At 41.8% G+C, this 21,192-nt stretch overlaps 1 protein-coding gene across 1 annotated transcript in view; it reads left to right on the top strand.

Annotated features, from left to right (window-relative positions):
* Window positions 1-21,192, top strand: part of TRAF3IP2 (TRAF3 interacting protein 2) — a 44,040-nt gene that overhangs the window by 10,021 nt on the left and 12,827 nt on the right. Inside the window, exons 2-4 of the mRNA XM_082250003.1 lie at window positions 9,409-9,710; window positions 13,557-13,644; window positions 17,427-17,584. Of these exons, the coding sequence (XP_082106129.1) occupies window positions 9,416-9,710; window positions 13,557-13,644; window positions 17,427-17,584 (541 nt within the window). The 5' untranslated portion in view covers window positions 9,409-9,415. The remainder of the gene's footprint in view (window positions 1-9,408; window positions 9,711-13,556; window positions 13,645-17,426; window positions 17,585-21,192) is intronic.

Raw genomic sequence — 21,192 nt, 5'->3', positions numbered from 1 at the left:
ACAGCTGCATTTGTATTCTTGTAGAAGAAAAGTAACCAAAAAAATAGTGTTACATGCTAGTTTTATGGAATGGCAGGAAGGAGATGAATATATCTTGTATTTAATTTACATATCCTAATTATAAACCCCGCAACACTACCAGGAAAAAACATTCCATCTAAGTACTTAGCTTAAGTAAATAATTAAAATAAAATAAGGCACTCACTTTTGGATAAAAAAGGCCGCGGCTTGTTTATTACCTGGTAAACAGAATTAATAGAACATCAATAATATTTTTTTTTAAATATATCACCAGTCATGAACAACTCGGGTTGTATTTAACAAGAATAACCACAGAATTCGTAAACATCCAAACATACCTTAAAAATATATAACTAAAAACGTTCCCCTCTGCATGGCAGAGGTGACCCAACCAGTTTAATATTTTAAGCCGCGACAAACCAAAGGCGAGGGAGGGAGGGGAACGCAGGTAGGAAAGATTCTTGAGGAGATTGAGCTTTGTGGGCTCGGGAGCTGGTTTAAATAGCCCTGTTCCTGAGGTAGATCCAATCTCATAGGTGGGAGAAAGTGTGCGTGAAAGGGGCTCATTCGCTGAAGCCACAAGGGAGACCTGAAGCTGCCCAGCTACACCAATTAAACTGCCCAACTACTACCTATGGCGGGAATCCCAGAGCGGGAAAGGGCAGGAAAACATGACACAGGTCAGAAGGTCATTTTACTGTATTAACCTTGAGCTGACCAACTTAGATTAACTAAAATACCTTCCTAAAATGGCTGAACTTAGGCCAACTAAATAATCTCACCCTTCCACCATCCCATAAGAAAGAGGGGCTTATAGTAGCCCCCGTTCTAATATTCTGTTAAAAGGCCTAAAAATGTTAAATGTGCTGGGGCCAAATCCATCCATTTTAGATTACGTATTATATTATACTGTATGTATCAAGTCATGGGGGAATATTATGGCAATGATTGCACATCAAGGATGAGGTTTGGGTTTGCCGCTACCATGGGCTCAAGGCAAATTTGTTGGCTTCAAGATTCATGATTCTAGTGTATTTTTGTGAAGGTTCACCCTTGAGAGGGGGCTTTTGGATAAGATGGCACCCTTATTATAAGGCCTCATGCACACTGGATGTTTTTACACCGCTCCTAGGGGTGTCTGTTTTTTTCTTTTTTGTTTCTATACGCGCCTGCATACTAGCCTATGTATACATATACACAGAGGCGTTTAGAATAGTTTAGAGGCAGAAGAAAACCCCACTGCCAACATGTCCAGGAGCAGCAGCGTTTTGGCATCCTCTTAGTTTCAGAATAGAACGTATGCCTTTTCCTCCTTTGCAAAGAGGGAACGTCTTGTGCTACAATTGGGAATCATTGCTTAAGAGCCCCTCTGCATCTCCGCCTCGCAGTGGGTGTACTGAACCCAAACGTGCTCTTCTACCATGCCCAATTTCACCATTATGGCAAGGAGTCACATCCAGAAGAACCATATAGCTTTGCTCAATGCCCTGGTGAAGAACGTTTGGTTTTCTTTATCTTATTGAGGGCCAAAATGACTATTGCTTAAGCCTCGAAGCAGCCCTCTCCGTTTCTCTCGCACAGGCAAAGAAAAAATGTACTTGGATTATGTTGCATGAAAACATTGTTTGTGTGCATACGGTACTAAATTTGAATTGACCGTGGAACCTTGGGCCAAATATATGCATGTTTCTTTTTAACCTTGATGGTTCTTTATATGAGGTGGAACGAGTGTCTGCTCTTTTCTAGTCCAGGCCTATAACTCTGTTCTTATTTTTCTTTTTCAAAAGAAAAAAAGATCTGTTGGTCAATGCATGTTTTTGCTTACATGTTTTTTACTCATTAAAATCTACTTTTATGCATCAGCGACTCATGCATCCACTTCATTTAAAGTCCCATCTGGGCCATTTTTCTCTTTTTTGCTTGATTTAGGGATGGAAGTAGATGTAATAGACAACATCAGACCATTTCCCAGTTTTTCTTTTTCTTTCTTTTTTTTTTCTATCTTTTCTTCATATTTTCTTTTTTTTATTGAGGCTGGTTATCAAACTCATTCGGGATACATTGGAAAGTCTATGGTAGAGACTGATCTTTCTGATGACTGTTAATTTGTTATGTTGTTGTTTCTATGCTATGGCTAAAAGGGCAATTTTATTGAATGGTAAAGTTCAAGGTACAACTTTTTCCTCCTATGTTATCTGATGATGTTCATGGATCACCTGAAAATTGCAGGCTGGGATGTGCATCCTTGTTTGCCTTCTCATTATCTAAAAAAAGAAAAAAATAATAATTTTCTAAACAAACTATATTTTTTTCCACCTCGGGTGGTTTTGCATTCTGGTAAGAGTTCAATAACCTATACTGAAAGTATTTTGCAGTTTTTATTTATTTTGGTGGTATATTGGTTTTATTTTAGGCCACGCAATTACCCATTAGTACACCTTTAGCTTCCTCTCTTTGCTTTAGAGGCTGTGGCCAAGAGGCCATGTTTAATCATATCTGGTGGTCCCGATCAACAGTGCGCAGATTCTGCATGTGCGTCTATAATATTTTATATTTCTTGACTGGGAGGAATCTCAAGTCTCCCCAGCATTCTTTACTGGGCTATCCAGTAAGGGAAACTCCCTAGCATAGGAGATGGTTAATAGCATTTTTTTTATAGCAGCTTGCATAACTATAGCAAGGTCATGGAGATTTTGTTTGGTTTACTCTAAGCCAAGTTATCTTGGATTATGATTCCCAAGAATCTTTCTGCACTTTTACATGATAAAATTGAACTATTCAAGCAGCCTTAGGGGCCCTGGCTCACATATGTTTCGGGAAGACCTGATGATCCTTTCAAAATTTATTTTTCTTACCCGGAGAGAGGACAGGACGATTGTTCAACGTTTAGCCCCTGTGTTCCTACCCATGGCATAAAGGTATAGATTTTCTGGGAGAGGCGCAGGAATAGAAAACCTTTTTTAGGGGTGGAGAGGGAGGCGTTGATTTGACTGGACCCGTTTGGTCTCTATTTTCCACTATGATAGACATGAGCTAACTTGGAGGACTCCGTGCCCAAACTTGGATATACCCAGATGAAATGGACTCTCTAGGCCCAGTATGCTTTTTGCTTACTAGCTAGGGTGTATAGGCAATGAGAGACTAACAGGTTCTATTCTTTATGGGTATTTGGGTTTATCATATTATTTAGTGTAGTTTGAAATATTCTTTTTGCAAACATATGGCCCAACATAAACGATTTATGCAACCTACACCTTCTAATTGTTACCCACTTTTGTACATTGTTTAATGATTTTCGCAAGAGCTCTCTTGTTTTGTACTTTAACTAAAAATACTTTGATAACAATTTTGGATATATCAATGTAGAGGAGAGTGCCACAGGGAGGAGGTGTTGTAATGTAGCTATCTCTGTTCTAATCTATATCTGAGGGTCTGGCATTGTGTTAACATGGGGGAGGGTAGGATTGTCCCAGAAGGGGGTAAGGGGAATTGGGAGTTGGGGAGGAGAGCTGCTTTAGTGACTGACAACTAGCCCTAGGGGAGCTGGTCATAGAAGTGGGGAGACTGGAATGGGGTTGTGAGGTTTTATGGACTAGGGTTAGCCTGGACTTTGGAAGTTGTAAAGTGGTGAGCACAAGGAAGGTTTTTTTTGCCCAGATGAAAGAGGATATAATTACACTGAGTCTGGTGAAAGTTGATTTGGGTACCCAAATAGGGGGGGGTTTAAGAATATATAGGTGAATTTCAGCGGGATTATTATTTTAATAAATTTTATTCTGCCAATTTCAGATATTGGAATTAAGGCCCATAGAGTGCATTTAATCATATCTTAAACAATTATTGGGAAAAGGTTAAAGTAGAACTATAGGCAAAACATTTTTGTTAGGGTAAGGGAGGGTTATAACCTCTGTAAGATTTATTTTTGCCCTCTTTGTCCCAATAGGGAGATCTACCTTCACTTCCTGTCCCATAGCCAAAACAGGAAGTGAGAGGAAATCCCTGCTAATTAAGGGAATTTCTTGGGGACCCCTAGGTCAACAGAACTAGTGTCCCCATTGGAAGATCCCCCCTCTATTTCTTTAATGAGGACAGCATAAAATTTGGGATTTTCTTTTACTTTCACTTTCTTTTCAATGATTTTTATTGAAAGTTTTCAGCATACAAACGTGTGTTATAACAAAACAGCAATAATTGAAAAACGGTACGAAACCGTATAACAGTCCCAGTGGTCAGGTAGTACAGTCCGGGATAGACAAGCATAAAAATACAGTAGGAAACTTATTTCCCAGGAGGGAGACCTTGCGAAGTGAGGGCTCAAGGACTCCCACACACGTGGAGATATAGAGACGTCCCCCCGCAATGCGTCAGAACTCCAACAAACAATATCAGCCTTCGCTAATTGATAAACATATAGGCTACTGCTAGATAGCTGGGCTGAAACCAACCTAGAAGATTAAACCACAGCCGATGACCACCGAGAAATCCTCAGCAAAAAAATAAAATAAAAGAAAAAGGCTGCTGAGAGACAAATATAGCGGATAAAGGAAATGGAGAAGAAAGAAGAAATGGAAAGAAAAGGCGAGAGAAAGAGGAAGAAATGGACCCAACCCCACCCACCGGACCCCCACCTCCAGACCCAAGCGGACTACTTATTCGTTCCCAGTAAGATAATTGAGCCAGGGTTCCCACACTTTGTCGAATATGTGCATCTTATCATCCAGTTGAGCCGACAGCCTCTCATTCAGCATTATCCAGGATAGTTTGTGTCTAAGTTGCTCAAACCGCAGGACAGGAGACCTCCAAGATCTAGCAATCGTAATTTTGGCCGCTGTAAAAATAAATGTTATAAGTTTCCTTTGCGCCCTGGTTGCCGTGTCCACCTTTCTGCCCAGTAGGGCCTGCTGCGGTGACTTAGTCAGGTTTATCTGTGTAAGAGAGTATATAGAGTTATACACTCTGATCCAGAAACGTCTCACTTTGGGGCATTGCCACCAAATGTGGAACATAGAACCAACCTGGCCACAGCCTCGGAAACACTGAGGAGACGCCCCGGGCACAAAGGATGCTATCCTGGTCGGCACCATGTACCAACGCAGCAGTACCTTATAATTAGCTTCTATGATTGAGGTGTTAATTAGGGATCTGGAGGCCTCCTGAGCCATGGCATGCCAGTCTGCCAAATCAATGGTTTCCTGGACGTCTGCCTCCCAACGCTCCATGTATGGGAGTTTCAGAGGAGAGTCCGTCAACATATTGTAAATCATTGAAATATAGCCCCGCAATTTGTCGTGTTTGCGACACAAAAATTCCATAGAAGTCATGGTGGTCAGGTCAGAGAGGTTACTTTCACTTTCAATGATAATGGTACACATGACTACTAGAGAGGGTTATTCTCCCTAACGGGGACACAGACAGCAATAAAAACTAACAGGTGTTCTAATCCCTCTCCCCTCTATCCAAAACTGAAAAAAAAAAGTTTTGATTTTAGTTATATTTTAAGTTCATGGTAGTTGGCAAGATCTATTGTAAATGAGGTGCACAGAAGTGTTGCACCCATTAAAGGGAGGTATGCAAGGCCAATTCTTTGGTGCTGGAGTCCAATGGAAATAAGGTGGACCTATTCCAAATAATCCTGATTCCTGAAATACTTACAAATACATCAAAGGTCTCCAGAGCAGCCAGGAGAACTAAATGGGTATTGTTGAGCTAGAGAAAAGTATTTTCCGTGTATAATGATATTTTTATTTTAGGGAGCCCATCTTTAGACCTTTAAATTTAGCAGAGTTTTGTATCAAGGCCACTAGGAATTCTATAGCCAAGGCAGAGAGGGGGCTGCTTGTCTTGTACCCCACTGAAAGGTAAAAGGGGGACAAGAAGACATTGTTTGTGTTCCCTTTGGTGGTTGGGCCAGAGTAAAGGAGTTTGACTCAGGAGATACACTTGTGAACAAATCCAAGTTTATTAATGTTGCCAAAAAGTGCTACCATTCCATTGAATAAATGCCTTTTCCATATCTAGGGATGCAATAACTTGGGTATAAGTGTTACGAGTGGGCTAGAGAGAGAGCCTCAGTCAATGTTCTCCCTGGGATAAATCCTCATTGATCAATCTCCCCAAACACTCAGGGGATCAGCTTAATCTGGATGAAAGGAAAGCTTTTATAAAAGAACAAGTGGCAGACTTAGTACTGTGTATATATATATATATATATTTATTTATCAGCGCATATGAAAATAAAAGCTGCTGTATGTATAAATAAAAGCTGCATTTGAAATAATAAAAAACAATATGATGTTCAAACTTTTGACTTCTTTCTTTAATAACTACATAACACAGTACTTGTACTTTTACTTTCAGTACTTGAGTAGCAATTTTTTTTCCAAAACTACTGGTACTTTTACTTTCAGTACTTAAGTAGCAAAATTTAAAAAAAAAACTACTTGCAATACTTAAGTACAAAAAATGTTGAATACTTTAGTACTTCTACTCAAGTCACTTTTTGATCGAGCTCTTGTACTTTTACTCAAGTATGGGTTTCGAGTACTTTATACAACTCTGCGTAAGCGAGAACAGACAAGCTAATGCAGGTAAGGTCAATTCTGGAGAATATTCAATGGGAGGCAGCTGACACATAATTGCTGTTTGAATTGAGTTTTTACATCACCAGACGTCACTTTGGAAGTAAATATTGAACTCGGTGGGTATGAGGTGTGTAGTGTGTCCTCTCTAATGCAAAGAAGTTGGAGAAGGTGGCATCAGCAAGTAGACCAAGTAGCAAAATTTACACATGCAGCAAGGTCATGGTCCTCCATACCTACTGGGAGACCCAGTATAAGGAGGTTGTTTCTCTGATTCTTGAAGTCATCAACTATCTATTCAAGGATTTTTACTTTGGTCTGGAGAAGTGTTTTGGTGTGAATATGCGTCATTGTATATTCCATGCTGCTGATGCTGCTTTCCACGATGGTAAGCCTACCTTAATCTTGTCAACACCTTTATGAATAAGTCTGATATCCAATTGAAGGTGGTTGATTTTGGCTGTGAGGGTGGACTGACAAGACACAACAGTGAATCATGCTTTGCAGGTCTGGGTGAGCTTCAATGTCATGTTCCAGTGGGTCTGTTTGCTTCACCATATAAAAGTAGAGAGTGTGTCTTCTCCTGCCACTGTGTTGGGTCGGTCAGGGGTTCTCAAATGGCTGTTGCTGAGAAAGCACTTACCTCTTGCCATACCCCCAGTTGTCCAGAGGGTTCAGGAATAGCCTTTTGGACTAAGGGTTAATTGCAGAGGTGTGAGCATCAGGACTAATTACAAGTAGGCAAAAGAGCTCCTATGTTATGCATCTGCTTCTTTGGCCATCTTGAACATTCCCTTGTACTAGTCATTTTTACCAAGCTATACTTGAGGGCTTTAGCAGCACCATTTTGTGGGCCCACATTTAGGTTTGTTGAGGATGCTACTTTTGCCAAAGTAGGCTTCATACCACTTGATGAATACACATTTGACTTCCAAAACTATCTAAAAAAGGCTTTTTTTTATGGATAGGATTCAAGTAATAATGGATCGAGGAGCTGATGCTTTCTGTAAGCAGATGAAAAAATAATACGTTTCCATAACACCAAATACATCTTTAAGACATTCCCCAAACCTGTCATTGACAGGATATGTTTATTTTCCATATCACCCTCAGAGTAACAAGACCCTCTCGCCACTAAGTTTTTTTTACATTGACATGGATCCCCCATGGCAGTACATGGTTTCCTGTGCCTTTTTTTTACATTATCTACAAATGACCAGTTTTCTTTTAAGATTCACCCACCCATAGACTTCAGTGCAAGGATACCACAAGATTTGAATCTTCCAAACATCTAGCAGGATTTTCTGAACTGCCCAACTTGGACAGATTCACTCATCACTAGTTCTATTGGTGTTCAAGCAATTATACATATAATAAATGTGTGCACTCATTTAAGTAAGTTACCGAAAACAAGAATAGTATATTAGCTGTGTAAATATAGTTGGTCCAAAACATACATCGAGAAAACTGCTGGATCTAAAAAGACCAACCCACCTTGATCCTGCTGATCTGAAAACTTGCCACTCAATTGCACACAATTCCAAAAGGTGTATCCTACACACAGATAATACCACAACTTACCTGTTTCTGTTAGCATGCCAAGCCAACTCCAGCAGAAACATGTGATTCATGAGATTTATCAGAACATCCTGTCCATAAAGGTACGTAGGTCACAACAATGGGTCCACTATTAAAATAAAAACAGAACAATTGCAGCTTCTATGATATGTTTGAAAAAGCGAAAGGTGCACATGGGCAGGGCACCATTAAAATCAGTTTACGGTGTTTAAGCGGAACATAACTGTATCTGAGCACCACAAACTGAAAATGCTATTTAAATCATTTTTTAAGTTCAAAGCAAACTCAGCCATCTATCCATGCCTCCATGCTTTATTTTGTTGAGAAAGCTCTTTAAAAACAACCTCCTAGCATTTCCAGTCATGACAATCTTGTGTAAGGACAGATGACTCATGTAGCATTACCTTACTAAAGTGGAGTTCCACCCATTTTAGTAACTTTAGATGTATGTAATCCCCTTTAAAATGACTTTTACCAATGGAAACTTTTTTTTTTTTTGCTAGTTAATACCTTATTTTCATGTTTATTCACCCTCTCCTCACTTCCAGGTCCAATCGGCGATTACGTCCTTCGATGATTTGCAGGGGGTGCTGGGATGTATTTCATGGCATGAAATCTCGCATTATCACAGAGGAGCTGAGCTGTACTGTATGTATTGAGCCCAGCCTGCGCCCCGCCTCCTCTCAGTGAGCTGTACTGTATGTATTGTATTGAGGCCGTACTCTGCCCCGCTTCCTCTCAGTAAGCTCAGTGAGGATATAATGCTTTCAGTCCTCACTCACTGAGAGGAGGCGGGGCGGAGCACGGCCTCAATACACTACATACAGTACAGCTCACTGAGAGGAGGCGGGGCGGAGGCGGGGCAAAGCACGGCCTCAATACATACAGTACAGCTCAGCTCCTGTGTGATAATGCAAGATTTCATGCCATGGAATACATCCCAGCACCCCCTGCGAATTGCCAAATGACGTAATCGCCGATCGGACCTGGAAGTGAGGAGAGGATGAATAAACAAGAAAATAAGGTATTTACTAGCAAAAAAAAAAAAAGTTTCCATTGGTAAAAGTCATTTTAAAGGGGATTACATACATCTAAAGTTACTAAAATGGGTGGAACTCCACTTTAAGAATTAAAAATAGATCTGCTTTAAGACCACAATGCATTTCAATCTGGCCTGAGTCTTGGTTATACACTACCTAACTACACTGTCTTCCTATTTTTTTGCACACAGATTTAAGATGATCAGGAGTATACCAGAGGAGGATGATGAGTCTATGTATCACGGTATGGGTCCACAACACTCCAGACACATTTCAGCGCTCAGCTTCAGAGAGGCTGAAGGGGGGTCAAGTCCATCTCCCAGTGATATTCCCCAGCGCCAGCTTCCATACCTTAATAGCGATGACACTGGCTATGCAACCAGCATTCCAGAAATATCGGACACAGAATCCATAGATGGACCACGAACGCTTAGGTCATTTCTCACTCCTGAAGAGCAAATGAATCATTCTTTGTTAAGGCAAATGCACCAAGGTAAGTCTTATTGCTGTGTTGAGGAAAACTTAAGTATATTCCCCCTCCAATGCCTTCTATAATTCATTCACCATGGTCAACCAAAGACAGCTAAAATTAATGGAACTTATTTCTGCTTCTAGTATTTTTCATCATCACTAAAAATAATTATGAATTAGGCTTGTTCACTTATATTATGTTCCATCAAAAACCGTTGTCATGGTTTTGCGCCCAAAACGGACCCATTGGGAGCTTAAGCTAGAGTATGTACAGTTGTGACTTCCTTCTGTATAAGGATCTCTAGTAGCTAGTGAGATTCGCCATAGCAATCAGAGAGCCACTGTCTTCAGTGACAGTTTGTTCACTTTTTAGGGTATTAGACAGTAAATGTAGCAGAAAGGCTTACTGGTAACCATACTGCTGCAGACTGCTTCTTCTTCATGTACCTAAATCTAATACGTACTCAGATGGTTATAAAAGAGGATGTAAACGCAGGTTTTAGGTGAAGGATGTGTAGAGTTTATGGAAGAGGCCGTGGAGTTTTTTTTCCTTTTTTTTTTTAATGGTTAAAATTTACATTAGGCAATTTGATTTACTACAGACAATTAAGAACGCCATCAGTAGGGCCTGCATATTCTATCACTGGACATATTCATGAAACAGAAGTTAATGCTGGTACATTACAGTGTAGGATTTTCTAGGCACCCATGTTGATACCAAAAAGATAAGAACAGCTTTTTAAAGGTTAATACTTATCTAGCAGGGCAATTTAAATAACTTTAAACCCCCCAAAACAATTATATATGTTATGAAAGCAGAGACCCTTGAAAATAAAACAGTGGCAGTTGCATTTTTTTATGTTGCATATTATTTGCACAGCTATTTATCAAACGCATATTTTTAGGATTAAAAATACAGTAATATGAATTTTAGTGCAAACAAACACAATAAAATATTACATTTTTTAGTACAAATTATGGGTTAGAGGTAACCAGATCATGCTTGAATCATTGCTATCCCAGCTACAGTAGATAGATAATGACAACTCTAAACCCAGAAATGACATAATACACATTATTTCCATGTTCATTGGTCTCAGGGAGGGTCATGGAATAGATGTTCCCAAATATCCTTCTGCTTTCCAAGTCTAAGTAGCTTACTGTGGTCCTGGGCACTTCGCAGAAACAGGAGAACCCAAGAACCACCATGTGGAAGAAAGGGAAGTAGGAGGAAGGGGGTCCACCTTCAGAGCCCTGTAAAAGCTCATTTTAGCAGCAAGATAATGTTCAGCTACCATGCTGCCTCTCTTTTTCCCTTATGTTTCACCATCATCTACAGTTTTTGAATGAATATAAGGCTACCTCTCACTCATAGTGGAGAGATTTGTAATCTACAGAGAGATTCGAAGTGGATAGGGGAATCCCTCCTGCTAGAGCCAGCAGTGCTGATCATGCAGAAATTTTTCATCAGGCTGTCTCTACAGAAGTTGATCAGTAGATTGACTTCTGTACAACCAGCCTGCCCATACATGGATGGAAATTCGGCTGGTCCTTGCTGAACTGGCTGAATTTTGATCCAAGTATGGCCGGCTTGAGTGTTCAAGGTGCCCTTTTGCAGAACTCTTTCTTAAAGCACAATGTTAGGAGTAATTGCTGAATAACACAACAAGATGACCAATAGGCCTCCCATCATAACGGCACTTTGGTGAAATCCGCCTAGATGAAATTCACTATGGCGATGATTGCTCCCACACTCAAGATAGCGTACATCGAAGATAGGCCCAACTCCTAAGTGGGATTAGATGCAAGGTATCCCACTAGACTTTTGGCCTACCTGTCCAGCCTACACCTCTTGGTCTCTTCAGAGCAACACTGTAAAACTAGCCCAGTGACTAGCAGCACACAGTATCACATTTTGTTATTACCACATCCAGGCACAGCACACTCCTGGGATTACAGAAGCACTTCTGGGCAAACACTGACACTCTCCATGAATCCTGGCCACTCTCCAAATCCAAGTTTGGTGGGTGGAGTCCCAATTGTTTGCTAGGGAGGGGTTCAGTCCCTGACTGCAGCGGTAGCCAATAAATATCCTCCTTGGCTTTCTTTTCTCCTTGTGCTACCCATCTAAGCAGGAAAGGAAGCAATGAGCAGTGCAACCACCGGAATGAAATGTTCGGCAGGTTGGCTTGAAGGAGCTGCCAACTGGCACTACAATTGTCTGATTGGGCAGTATTTTTGGTTGAAAATGTAATCTTTATTTGCATAAAAGATATACAAAAAACAATACTTTGTCGGGGTACATTCTCCCCTGTACTGCGACGCAGCGCATAAATACACTACATTACAATACATTTCCGGTCATACAAATAAATACATTCAATCAAATACATACATTCTGCGGTATGATGCCTGATGTGTTGTGCGGAGTAATGCTACCCCGTGCCATCACATCATGCATGACGCCGCAATACCCCTGAAGCATGAAACTAAAAACATTGTATATACGTGCATTACTCAAACTGTATCAATACTATAACATTTCAAAAAAGCAACAGGTGTGATGGGGGGGTGGGAGAGAGGGGTAAGGGGAGGGGAATGAAATCACAGGCCCGAAGCTTTATTGAATGGACAAAGACACACAAGGGAGAGTGGGGGAAGGGGAAATCTTCAGACCTCCTCTTCCTCCATGAGATGCATCAGGTTATAGTCTCTGAGCAGACTGTGAACCAGTCTGCGACAGTCCTCAATGGACATCCTCTCCCGCTGGTGGATAAGGCGCTTTCTGGCGCACCATAAAGCGTCCTTAAAGCCACACAACACCCGCCAGGCGTTGTCAATGTCCTCCTGTGTAAAAGTACCATGAAAAAGTCCATTCAGCACAGCAAAATGTGTGATGGCAGTCTGTGGAACAAAGTCTCTAAGTTCAGGTTCCAAGGCCCTCAACAGGCTCTGTGCAAATGAGCACTCCCAGAAAACGTGAAAAGACGTTTCCTCGTGGATGATACAAAAGGGGCAGTATTGCCAGGACCGCTGATAGGGGGAGACCACCAGTCCTCCTGTAGGTAGCCTGGGCACAAGGGGGGGGGGCCTGGACAGCACGGGGAATAGTGCCGTCATTGAGAGGGGCAATTACAGCCCTGTGCAGCTCTCTGCAGCAGATGAAAGCTAGTTTCTTCCACTCCTGCCAACTTTCACCTGCTGCAGGGAGAGACACAGACGCAGGGCATCATTCCTGTAATTGCTTCTCTGATGCCGAACCCCCTCCCTGTTCTGCCTGCTGTGCTGCCTGCTGCCCCCCCCTCCCTTCCCGTGTGCCCCCTTTTCACTGTGCCCCCACCACCACAGCGCTGCTAGCTTCCCTGTCCTGTAAAAATTTAATAAAAATTGTAAAATAAAAATATTGTAAACATTTTTAACATTTAAAAAAAAAAAAAGGGTATATTTTTTTTTTAATGTACAAAACACAATTAAAAAAAGGCTAATTCGCACAGGTTCTCTGTTATGTTTGTGTCCGCTGATAACGATTTTAGTGTATTTTTTGTAAAAATATTGTCTTGATAAATTCAGGGGGGGGGGGGCTGCCAGGTAGTCTGTGCGGGGCCCCGTGATATTTGCTAGTATTTTTAAAACACAAAAGTGTGAATAGGTCCTAGAGGTACAGTGACAACTGAAAAATCCAGACTCTCCCAGTGAAATTGCAGTCTTCTTGATTGAATCTAATATATCAAAGTGTAAATGGGAAGAAATGCATAGCATGTAGCCAGCAGCTCCTTCTCTCCTTGTTATTATCATGAATGGCTTTCTATTCTCACTGTTGTGTTTGGTAAAAGCACAAGTATGTCATTTTATCACGTTACTGTTTCAGATGGGCGACTGCAGCAGTGTGGACCATGTATCCGCTTTCCTGTGCAAAACCCTCTTGTGTGCCAACCACAGCTGCAACCAAACTGGTGGTATGTATAACATAGCTAGTAACCATTTGTACTATTATTATTATTTTATAATTTAACAAATTATTACTCAAAAGAAATGTCTCTGCATTGATGGTGTCACTGAAAGAAAAGAAAAATGCCCCTGCATTAATGTGGTCATTGGTTCGAGAAATTACCCTTGTCTCAGTGGTGTTGCTAAGAGGAAAAATGGCGCTGCGTCAGTGTAGTGGGGAAGAAATGTTCCAGCGTTTCCAGATTTATTTGAATGGGTCGTGTTCAGGGGTGGTACCACCCACCAAATGCGACATGCCTTTAAATTATTGTTGCAGCTGCAGGTGGGGGTTGGTAAAAACACATTGTCATACTGCATTTTTGCCACCCTCTAAGGTACAAAGGCAGCTGTACGGGGGATACACATGTGTGGCAAAAATGATCCCCCTGTTGCATTTGGTGACATTTGGTAGGCAGTACCACCCACTAAATTCGACTTATTCAAGTAAATAGGCCTGCGTTGTAACTGTGTGCGTTGCATTGCACGTGGTTGTGGTGCAGGGTTTTAGGGGTTAAAGCAGGCAGTGAGGAGGTGACATAACACCTCCTCATTGCCTGTCAAATGCCTTCTGAAAAGCAATCTGCCGCAGATGGATGCGCAACTGCACGTTTAAACAAAGCTAAGGGGCTTTTGTGGATTCTGAGGAGGAGAGGTTGTTTCTCCCACCCTTTATGTACTCACAGCTCACACCTCAGTCTAAGCTTTGGCGCCCACTTGGAATGGAGGCAGCCTCTCCTTCTTCCCATCCAGGTCATGTGATATGTCACATGACATGGAGAGAAAAGAAGAGGGGTAGTCTGCCCTCACTCCCTAGGAGCACAGCACTGAGACTGAGGCGTGTTCTCAGTCTCATTTCCGGTTCTCTTTTGCCCATTGCAGGCTGCTATTGGAGGGAGGAGAGAGCAGAATTCTCTCTCCAGCAGCTCTTGGCCCCTTCTTCTGACAGAAGTGATGCTGCAGTCATTCCTGTTATTAAAGATCAGGAGAAGCAGCCGAATCTACCATACCCCCCCCCCCCCAAAACCCCAGTACCATCCTCCTTCTGCCCCCCTCCCCCCATCCCAGACGGGGAAGTTGTAAGCCATTTTTACAGCATGATTGGCAAAAAAATATGTAACTTTATTGGCCAGGATGCAGATCAACTTTAAGTGGTTGTAACTATCCTTACATATGCCCAGTTAAATGACTGGCCTCAGACATAGACAGAGATAAAACGCAGCATTCTGTATAAGCTGTACCTGTTTATCTGCAGTCTTCTCTTCTCTACATCTGTTCAAAATCAAGAACTTGGATGGCTTGTCTAAGATTTTAGAAAGAAGGGGGCAGAGAACTGAAATTATACTACAGAGCTGCATCACACTCACACAGCTCTCAGAAACAGAGCTGAGGGTGTCAATCACCTGGAGGTTTCTCCCCTGTCACTTTTTTTTCTCTTGGTGTCAGGAAAACTTGTCAGAAGTGAGTCATGCTGATAGCAGAGGCTCAAACAACATTTAATGCTCTTAACCACTTAAACTCCAAGAGATTTTACCCCGTTCATGATCAGGCCATTTTTTTTACTATAAATTATTATAAATTACGTGGTTGTGCAACACTGTACCAAGCAAAATATTTGCATTTTTTCCCACAAACAGAGCTTTCTTTTGGTGGTATTTGATCTCCTCTTTGGTTTTTATTTTTTGCGCTTTAAACAAAAAAAAAAACAATATTTTTTACTTTCTGCTATAAAACACACCCAATAAAAAAATGTAAAAAATCTAATTTCTTCATCAGTTTAGACTAATATGTATTTTGCAACATATTTTTGGTTTAAAAAAAATCCCAAAAAGTGTATATTTATTGGTTTGTGCTAAAATTATAGTGTGTACAAACTATGGGATATTTTTTGTTATTTTTATTTTTTACTAGTAATGGCCGCGATCAGCGACTTATAGTGGGACTGCAAGATCGCGGTGGACACATTGGACACCTAACTGACACTTTTCATGCTTATGGTGACCAGTGACACTGATACAGTGATCAGTGCTAAAAAAATATGCACTGTAATTGTACTAATTAAACTGGCTAGGAAGGGGTTAACATCAGGGGTGATGAAAGGGTTAACAGTGCGCCTAGCTAGTGCTTGTTGTGGGGGAGGTGCTTTGACTAGGGGAAAGCGAAGATTTGTGTCCCTGCTTTGCAGAAACACAGGATCAAAGCCTTCCCCGGTGACAGAACGACAATCTGCCTTGTTTACATTGGCAGCTTGTTGTTCTGCCTGTGTCCTGTTTAACCACTTGCCGACTGCCTAACGACGATTTACGTCGGCAGTCAGTCCCTCACAGGCAAAGTGACGTAGATCTACGTCGCTAGCCTGTGAGGGTCTAGGGAGCGAGCGCGCGCACCCGGAGGCACGCTCCCGCTCCCGCGTGGTCACGGACCCACCCCGCGCATGTGACTGGCGGACCCGATGTCCGCCGGTCACTCTGCGATCGCCACTGCAGAGGGAGAAAGTCAGGCGGCTAGTGTAAACAAGCCGCCTGTCATTCTCCCCTGTGTAGAAACAATGATCACACGGTTCTACTATGTAGGACCGTTGATCATTGTTCCTACAGCCCAAGCCACAGCCAATCACAGTTAGAATCACGCCCCTAGGGACACACACAGCCACTCCCTCTCAAAAAAGTTAACCCCTTCACTGCCAGTGTAATTTTACAGTAACAGTGCATATGTATAGCACTGATTACTGTAGAAATGTCACTGGTAACCCCAAAAGTGTCAAAAATGTCAGTCAAGGGTCCGATCTGTCCGCCGCAATGTCGCAGTCCCGCAAACAAAATCGCAGATCGCCGCCATTACGCACTAAAAAAAAAAAACAATTCAATAAAAACTATTGAACAATAAAAAAAAAACAACTAAAATGACAAAAATCTTTCCCTTTGTTAGTAAACGCGCAAACCAATCAAAATACGCTTTTTGCGATTTTTTTTTTACCAAACATATGTAGCATAAAACAAATTGGCCGAAAATGTTAAAAAATTTCGATTTTTACATTTTTTTGGGGAATTTCATATAAAAAAATGTGAAAAATATCGTTATTTTTGCAAAATTGACGCTCTTTTTTTGTTTATAGCGCATGATCAAAAAATCGCACAGGTGATCAAATACCACCAAAAGAAAGCTCTGTTTGTGGGAAAAAAAGGACGTCAAATTTGTTTAGGTACAGCGTCGCACGACCGCGCAATTGTCCGTTAAAGTCACGCAGTGCCGAATCGCAAAATAAGCCCCGGAAGATTTTACCCCCTTCCTGACCAGGGGGTAAGTGGTTAATCAGTGGGTGCCGGTGGACATCGAGTCCACAGTAACAGGCGCTGGGCTCCTGCTGTGTGTGTGATCGCCAGCAGCACGTGTCCCAAACCCAGAAGTGTCAGATCACGTACTAGGTATGTGATCTGGAACAGAGCAGCCACCCTGCCTCAGTAAATGTATGGTTGGCAGTCTGCAAGTGGTTAAATGAGACACACACATACTATAGAGGGAAAGGCTTTGTTCATATTTCATGTCTGAGGTTTACAACCACTTCAAGAATGTATGTAAAGACATTTCTAAGTGCATCATTATGTACAAAACAGAATTTGCAGTGACCATGTTACCTGCTTTTCTACCCCCGCAATTGCTGTTTGCAACGACTCTTGATTTACTTTACCAGATTTTATTTATATTTGCCTTAAACTTTCTGATACAGTGAACTTTATAACATTTTTTTTTTTAGTGGTCAAAATCAAGAATTTGCAATACCAACTCCAAACAACGTTCAGGGTATTGATAGGCGTGCCTTTAACCAAAGACCTCAAGTGGGCATGCCACCTTTTGGTCCACCTCCAGAACCGGGAACAGGATTTAAAACAAGTAACTTATCATTAGATCAAAGTAAGTGCTTTATCTTTATACTTACTGCTTTAGTTACTGTATGTAACAAACATTTTTACATAATCCTATTTATTAAAAAAAGAAGGTGCTTTTGCACCAACAGTGCCCTAGAAATGGTATGGGAATGGGCTGGGATATGGCAAAATTATTCAACTAGAAAAGAGGTCATTTATTGTTCTAGTAAGAATTTGTTGTTTCAAGGCTGCGTGGCTTCTTTATCAAGGCAGGGAAAATATTTTCTGTTATCTGGAGTATGGCTTCAATTTGTTAGAGTATATAAATCTGCTAATACATCTAACACTCCCCTTCCCCCAGACTGACAATGCTGCTGTCCAAAGGTGCCCCCTGTGCTCCTTCATCCAGAATAGGGGCACCCTAATTCCGGGAGGTGTGGTATTGGCCAGACCACCTGAAGAAAACAAGAGGGAAAAAAATCTAACAAAAAAAGAAAACTAAAGCAGCCACCACATCTAATGATTGGTGAGCAGCTAGATATTACATTTTTGGTTTTGGGATTAATACTGTTTTAAACAAACCATTGCATTGCTGTAACTTGCCATCAACCTAAAGTTACTGTCCCATGGTTCCAGTGACTTATTCTTAAATTGTATTTTCACTTTTGCAGTTACATTTAGGAAAACCCCACTACATATTTATTATGTGTTCCCATTTACACAGCATGCCTATTTTTTTTGTTTTTTTAAATACTTATTACCTTTTAGAAGTTTCTCAGGAGTTGTCATGGCTAACTGCAAGGTTTTATAACAATGTAAAGTGAGTCTGTCCTAAGTCTGTCCTCAATATCATACAATAGAAGAAGTCTAGCATCTACACCAGCTGTCATTAAATGACGGCCTGCGGACCAAACATAGACCAAGCGACGCTCCTGTCCAGACCAACAGGCCACCAGTGTGTTGTCGCAGCTTAGCAGTCATTTGTTGCTGGGACACCGTTGCGTTACTTGTGCGCCCCACCCCCTGCCGCTGACCACAGCTCTCGCTCCCTTCTCTTACTCCCAGCCGGGCCGCGAGTTGGGGGCTGATGTCACATGCATGTCCCGCCCCTCTGCTGCTCGCCTCTCCCTTCTTGTGAGATATGACACCTTGCAGCTTCCGCACCCTGCAGCTTGCCACATGTGCAGACTCCTGCCCTCAAGGTATGTTGGGCACATTTTTTGTTAAGGGGATTGCTGATGGACAAATTTTGTAAGGGGCACACTGATGGCAATATTTTGTTAAGGGGCACGCTGATTGGCACATTATGTTGTGCCCATCAGTGTGCCCCTTAACATAAAATATGCCCATAAGCATGCCTCTTATTTTATGTTAAGGGTCACGCTAATTGGCAAATTTTATTTAAGAGCCAAGGCAGTCTGATGGGCAAATTTTATGTTAAGGGGCACACTGATGGCCAAATTTTGTTAAGGGGCACTCTAATGGTCACATTTTATGTTAAGGGACACTCTAATGGGCACAACAAAATGTGCCCATCAGCATGGCCCTTAACATAAATGTACCCATAAGAGTGCCCCTATTTAATGTTAAGGGGCACACTGATGGGCACATATAATAGTGAGGGCATGCGGATAGGCACATATTATGTTAAGGGGGCACTCTGATGGGGAAATCTGATGTGATGGGGACTCCTGATGTAAGGAGGCACTCTGATGGGAACACCTGATGTAAGGTGGCACTGTGATGGGGACACCTGATGTAACGGGGAACTCTGACGGAGACACCTATTGTAAGGGGGCATTCTCATGGGGGCAACTGATGTAAAGGGGCACTTTGATGGGGATACCTGATGTAAAGCAACACTCTGATGGGCACACCTGATGTAAAGTGGCACTCTGATGATGGCACTTTATGTAAGGGGGCACTCTGAAGGGGACAAATGATTTAAGGGGCACACTGATGAAAGACACCATATGTGAGGGGGCCTTCTGATGAAGAAACCTGATGTAAGTGGGCACTCTGATGGGAATACCTGATGTAAGGGGGCACTCTGATGGGGACTTCTGATATAAGGGGGTACTCTGATGGTGGCAACTGATTTATTGATGGGGGCACCCAGTGTAATGAATTACTCTGGTAGGGGCACCTGATGTAAGGGAGAACACTATTGGGGACATTTACAGAGTATTACCAGAGCGTGTGGAAAAAACAGTAAGAAAAGCTCCAGAGAGTACCGCTTGCACCAAAAAAAGGAAAGAAGATGCCTACAATCTTTCATGGCACAGACTTCTTGATTGGACCATGGCCAGAAAAAAATTTTAGTGATGGACTTCCTTGAATTTTAATTCACTACCCCTGCTCTACACCTTTAAAGTGGTTTTGAAGGCAGAAGTTTTTTTTAAATCGTAAAATGGTTGTAAACCGCATTCATGAAATCGGACCTATACACATATATCTGTAGTGTTTTCATCACTCTTGCCAAAGCCCTAAGTGCTGTGTCTTTCTGCTGCTCCGTTCCTCTGTTATCAGCATGATAACTTCTGACAAGCTCTCCGATACACACGAGATAAAAGCAGCTGAAAATTTGTGATGGGGAGGGAACTTAGAGGTAGATAAGCAGAGAGCTGGTCTATTCACACTGCAGCTCTGCAAGTTACTTAATTCCTCTGCTTATGTGGAGGGGGGGGGTGTGCCTTTCCTCCAATCAGCTCTCACACAGAGTATGTTCAGACTCCACACCTACCCCTATGTGTGGCTGAAACAGTAAGAAAGATTTTTAACGCGATGTGCACTTTCTAAAGAGTGTAGAAAGGGAAAGATATACATGTAAAACGTAAAATGTAAATATCATCTAAGGCTATTCACTTCACTGGGTATAGGAGAGGGTTTACATTCACTTTAATGCATTCTATGCATTAAGAAAAAAAAAACCTTCTGTGTGCAGCAGCCCCCCTAATACTTACCTGAGCCCCATCTCAATCCAGTGATGTTGCACTAGAGCCACAAAGACTGGGGACTCTCCCTCCTCATTGGCTGAGACAGAAGCGGGCATCATTGGCCCCGTTTCTGTAAGTCAGTAAACCAATGGGTAGAGATAGGGGGCAGGGCCGAGCCTTGGCTCCATGTCTAAATGGACAAACAGAGGAGTGGCTCGGCTCGGGTGCCCCCATAGCAAGCTGCTGTGGGGGCACTCTGCAGAAGGGAGGGGCTAGAAGCGCCGGTGAGGAGGACCTGGGCTGCGCTGCGTAAAACCACTGCACAGAGCAGGTAAGCATTAACAGGTTTTTTATTTTTAAACAAAAAAAAAATAACTTTAACATTTTGTTAAGACAGACTTTGTTCAAATTTAGTTACAATTGATAAATAATAATAGTTAATTATGGCAAACACAGCTGCCCAGCCCCCTCATAAACAAAGACAAACTGGTGGAATTGTCGTTCTTGCTTGAGAGTCCAAAAAAAGAGCATCTAAAAAAATTGCAATTTTTTTTTTTAAGTTATGATATGTGAATGGGGACATGTAAAAATTACGTAAAAAAAATGACAGTAGTAGGTGTTATCCCAATTTGTGGAAATACACTTAAAGTGCTGTATACTGCTCACTAAGTGATTGTGTACATACCTACCTGTACATACAAAGGAGACTTTCTACTTT

Source organism: Pelophylax lessonae (assembly GCF_965119305.1).
Source record: "Pelophylax lessonae genome assembly, chromosome: 3".
NCBI classification, from domain to species: domain Eukaryota; kingdom Metazoa; phylum Chordata; class Amphibia; order Anura; family Ranidae; genus Pelophylax; species Pelophylax lessonae.
The sequence above is the reverse complement of the archived record's forward strand: the minus strand, read 5'-3'. Positions and strand labels throughout refer to the sequence as shown.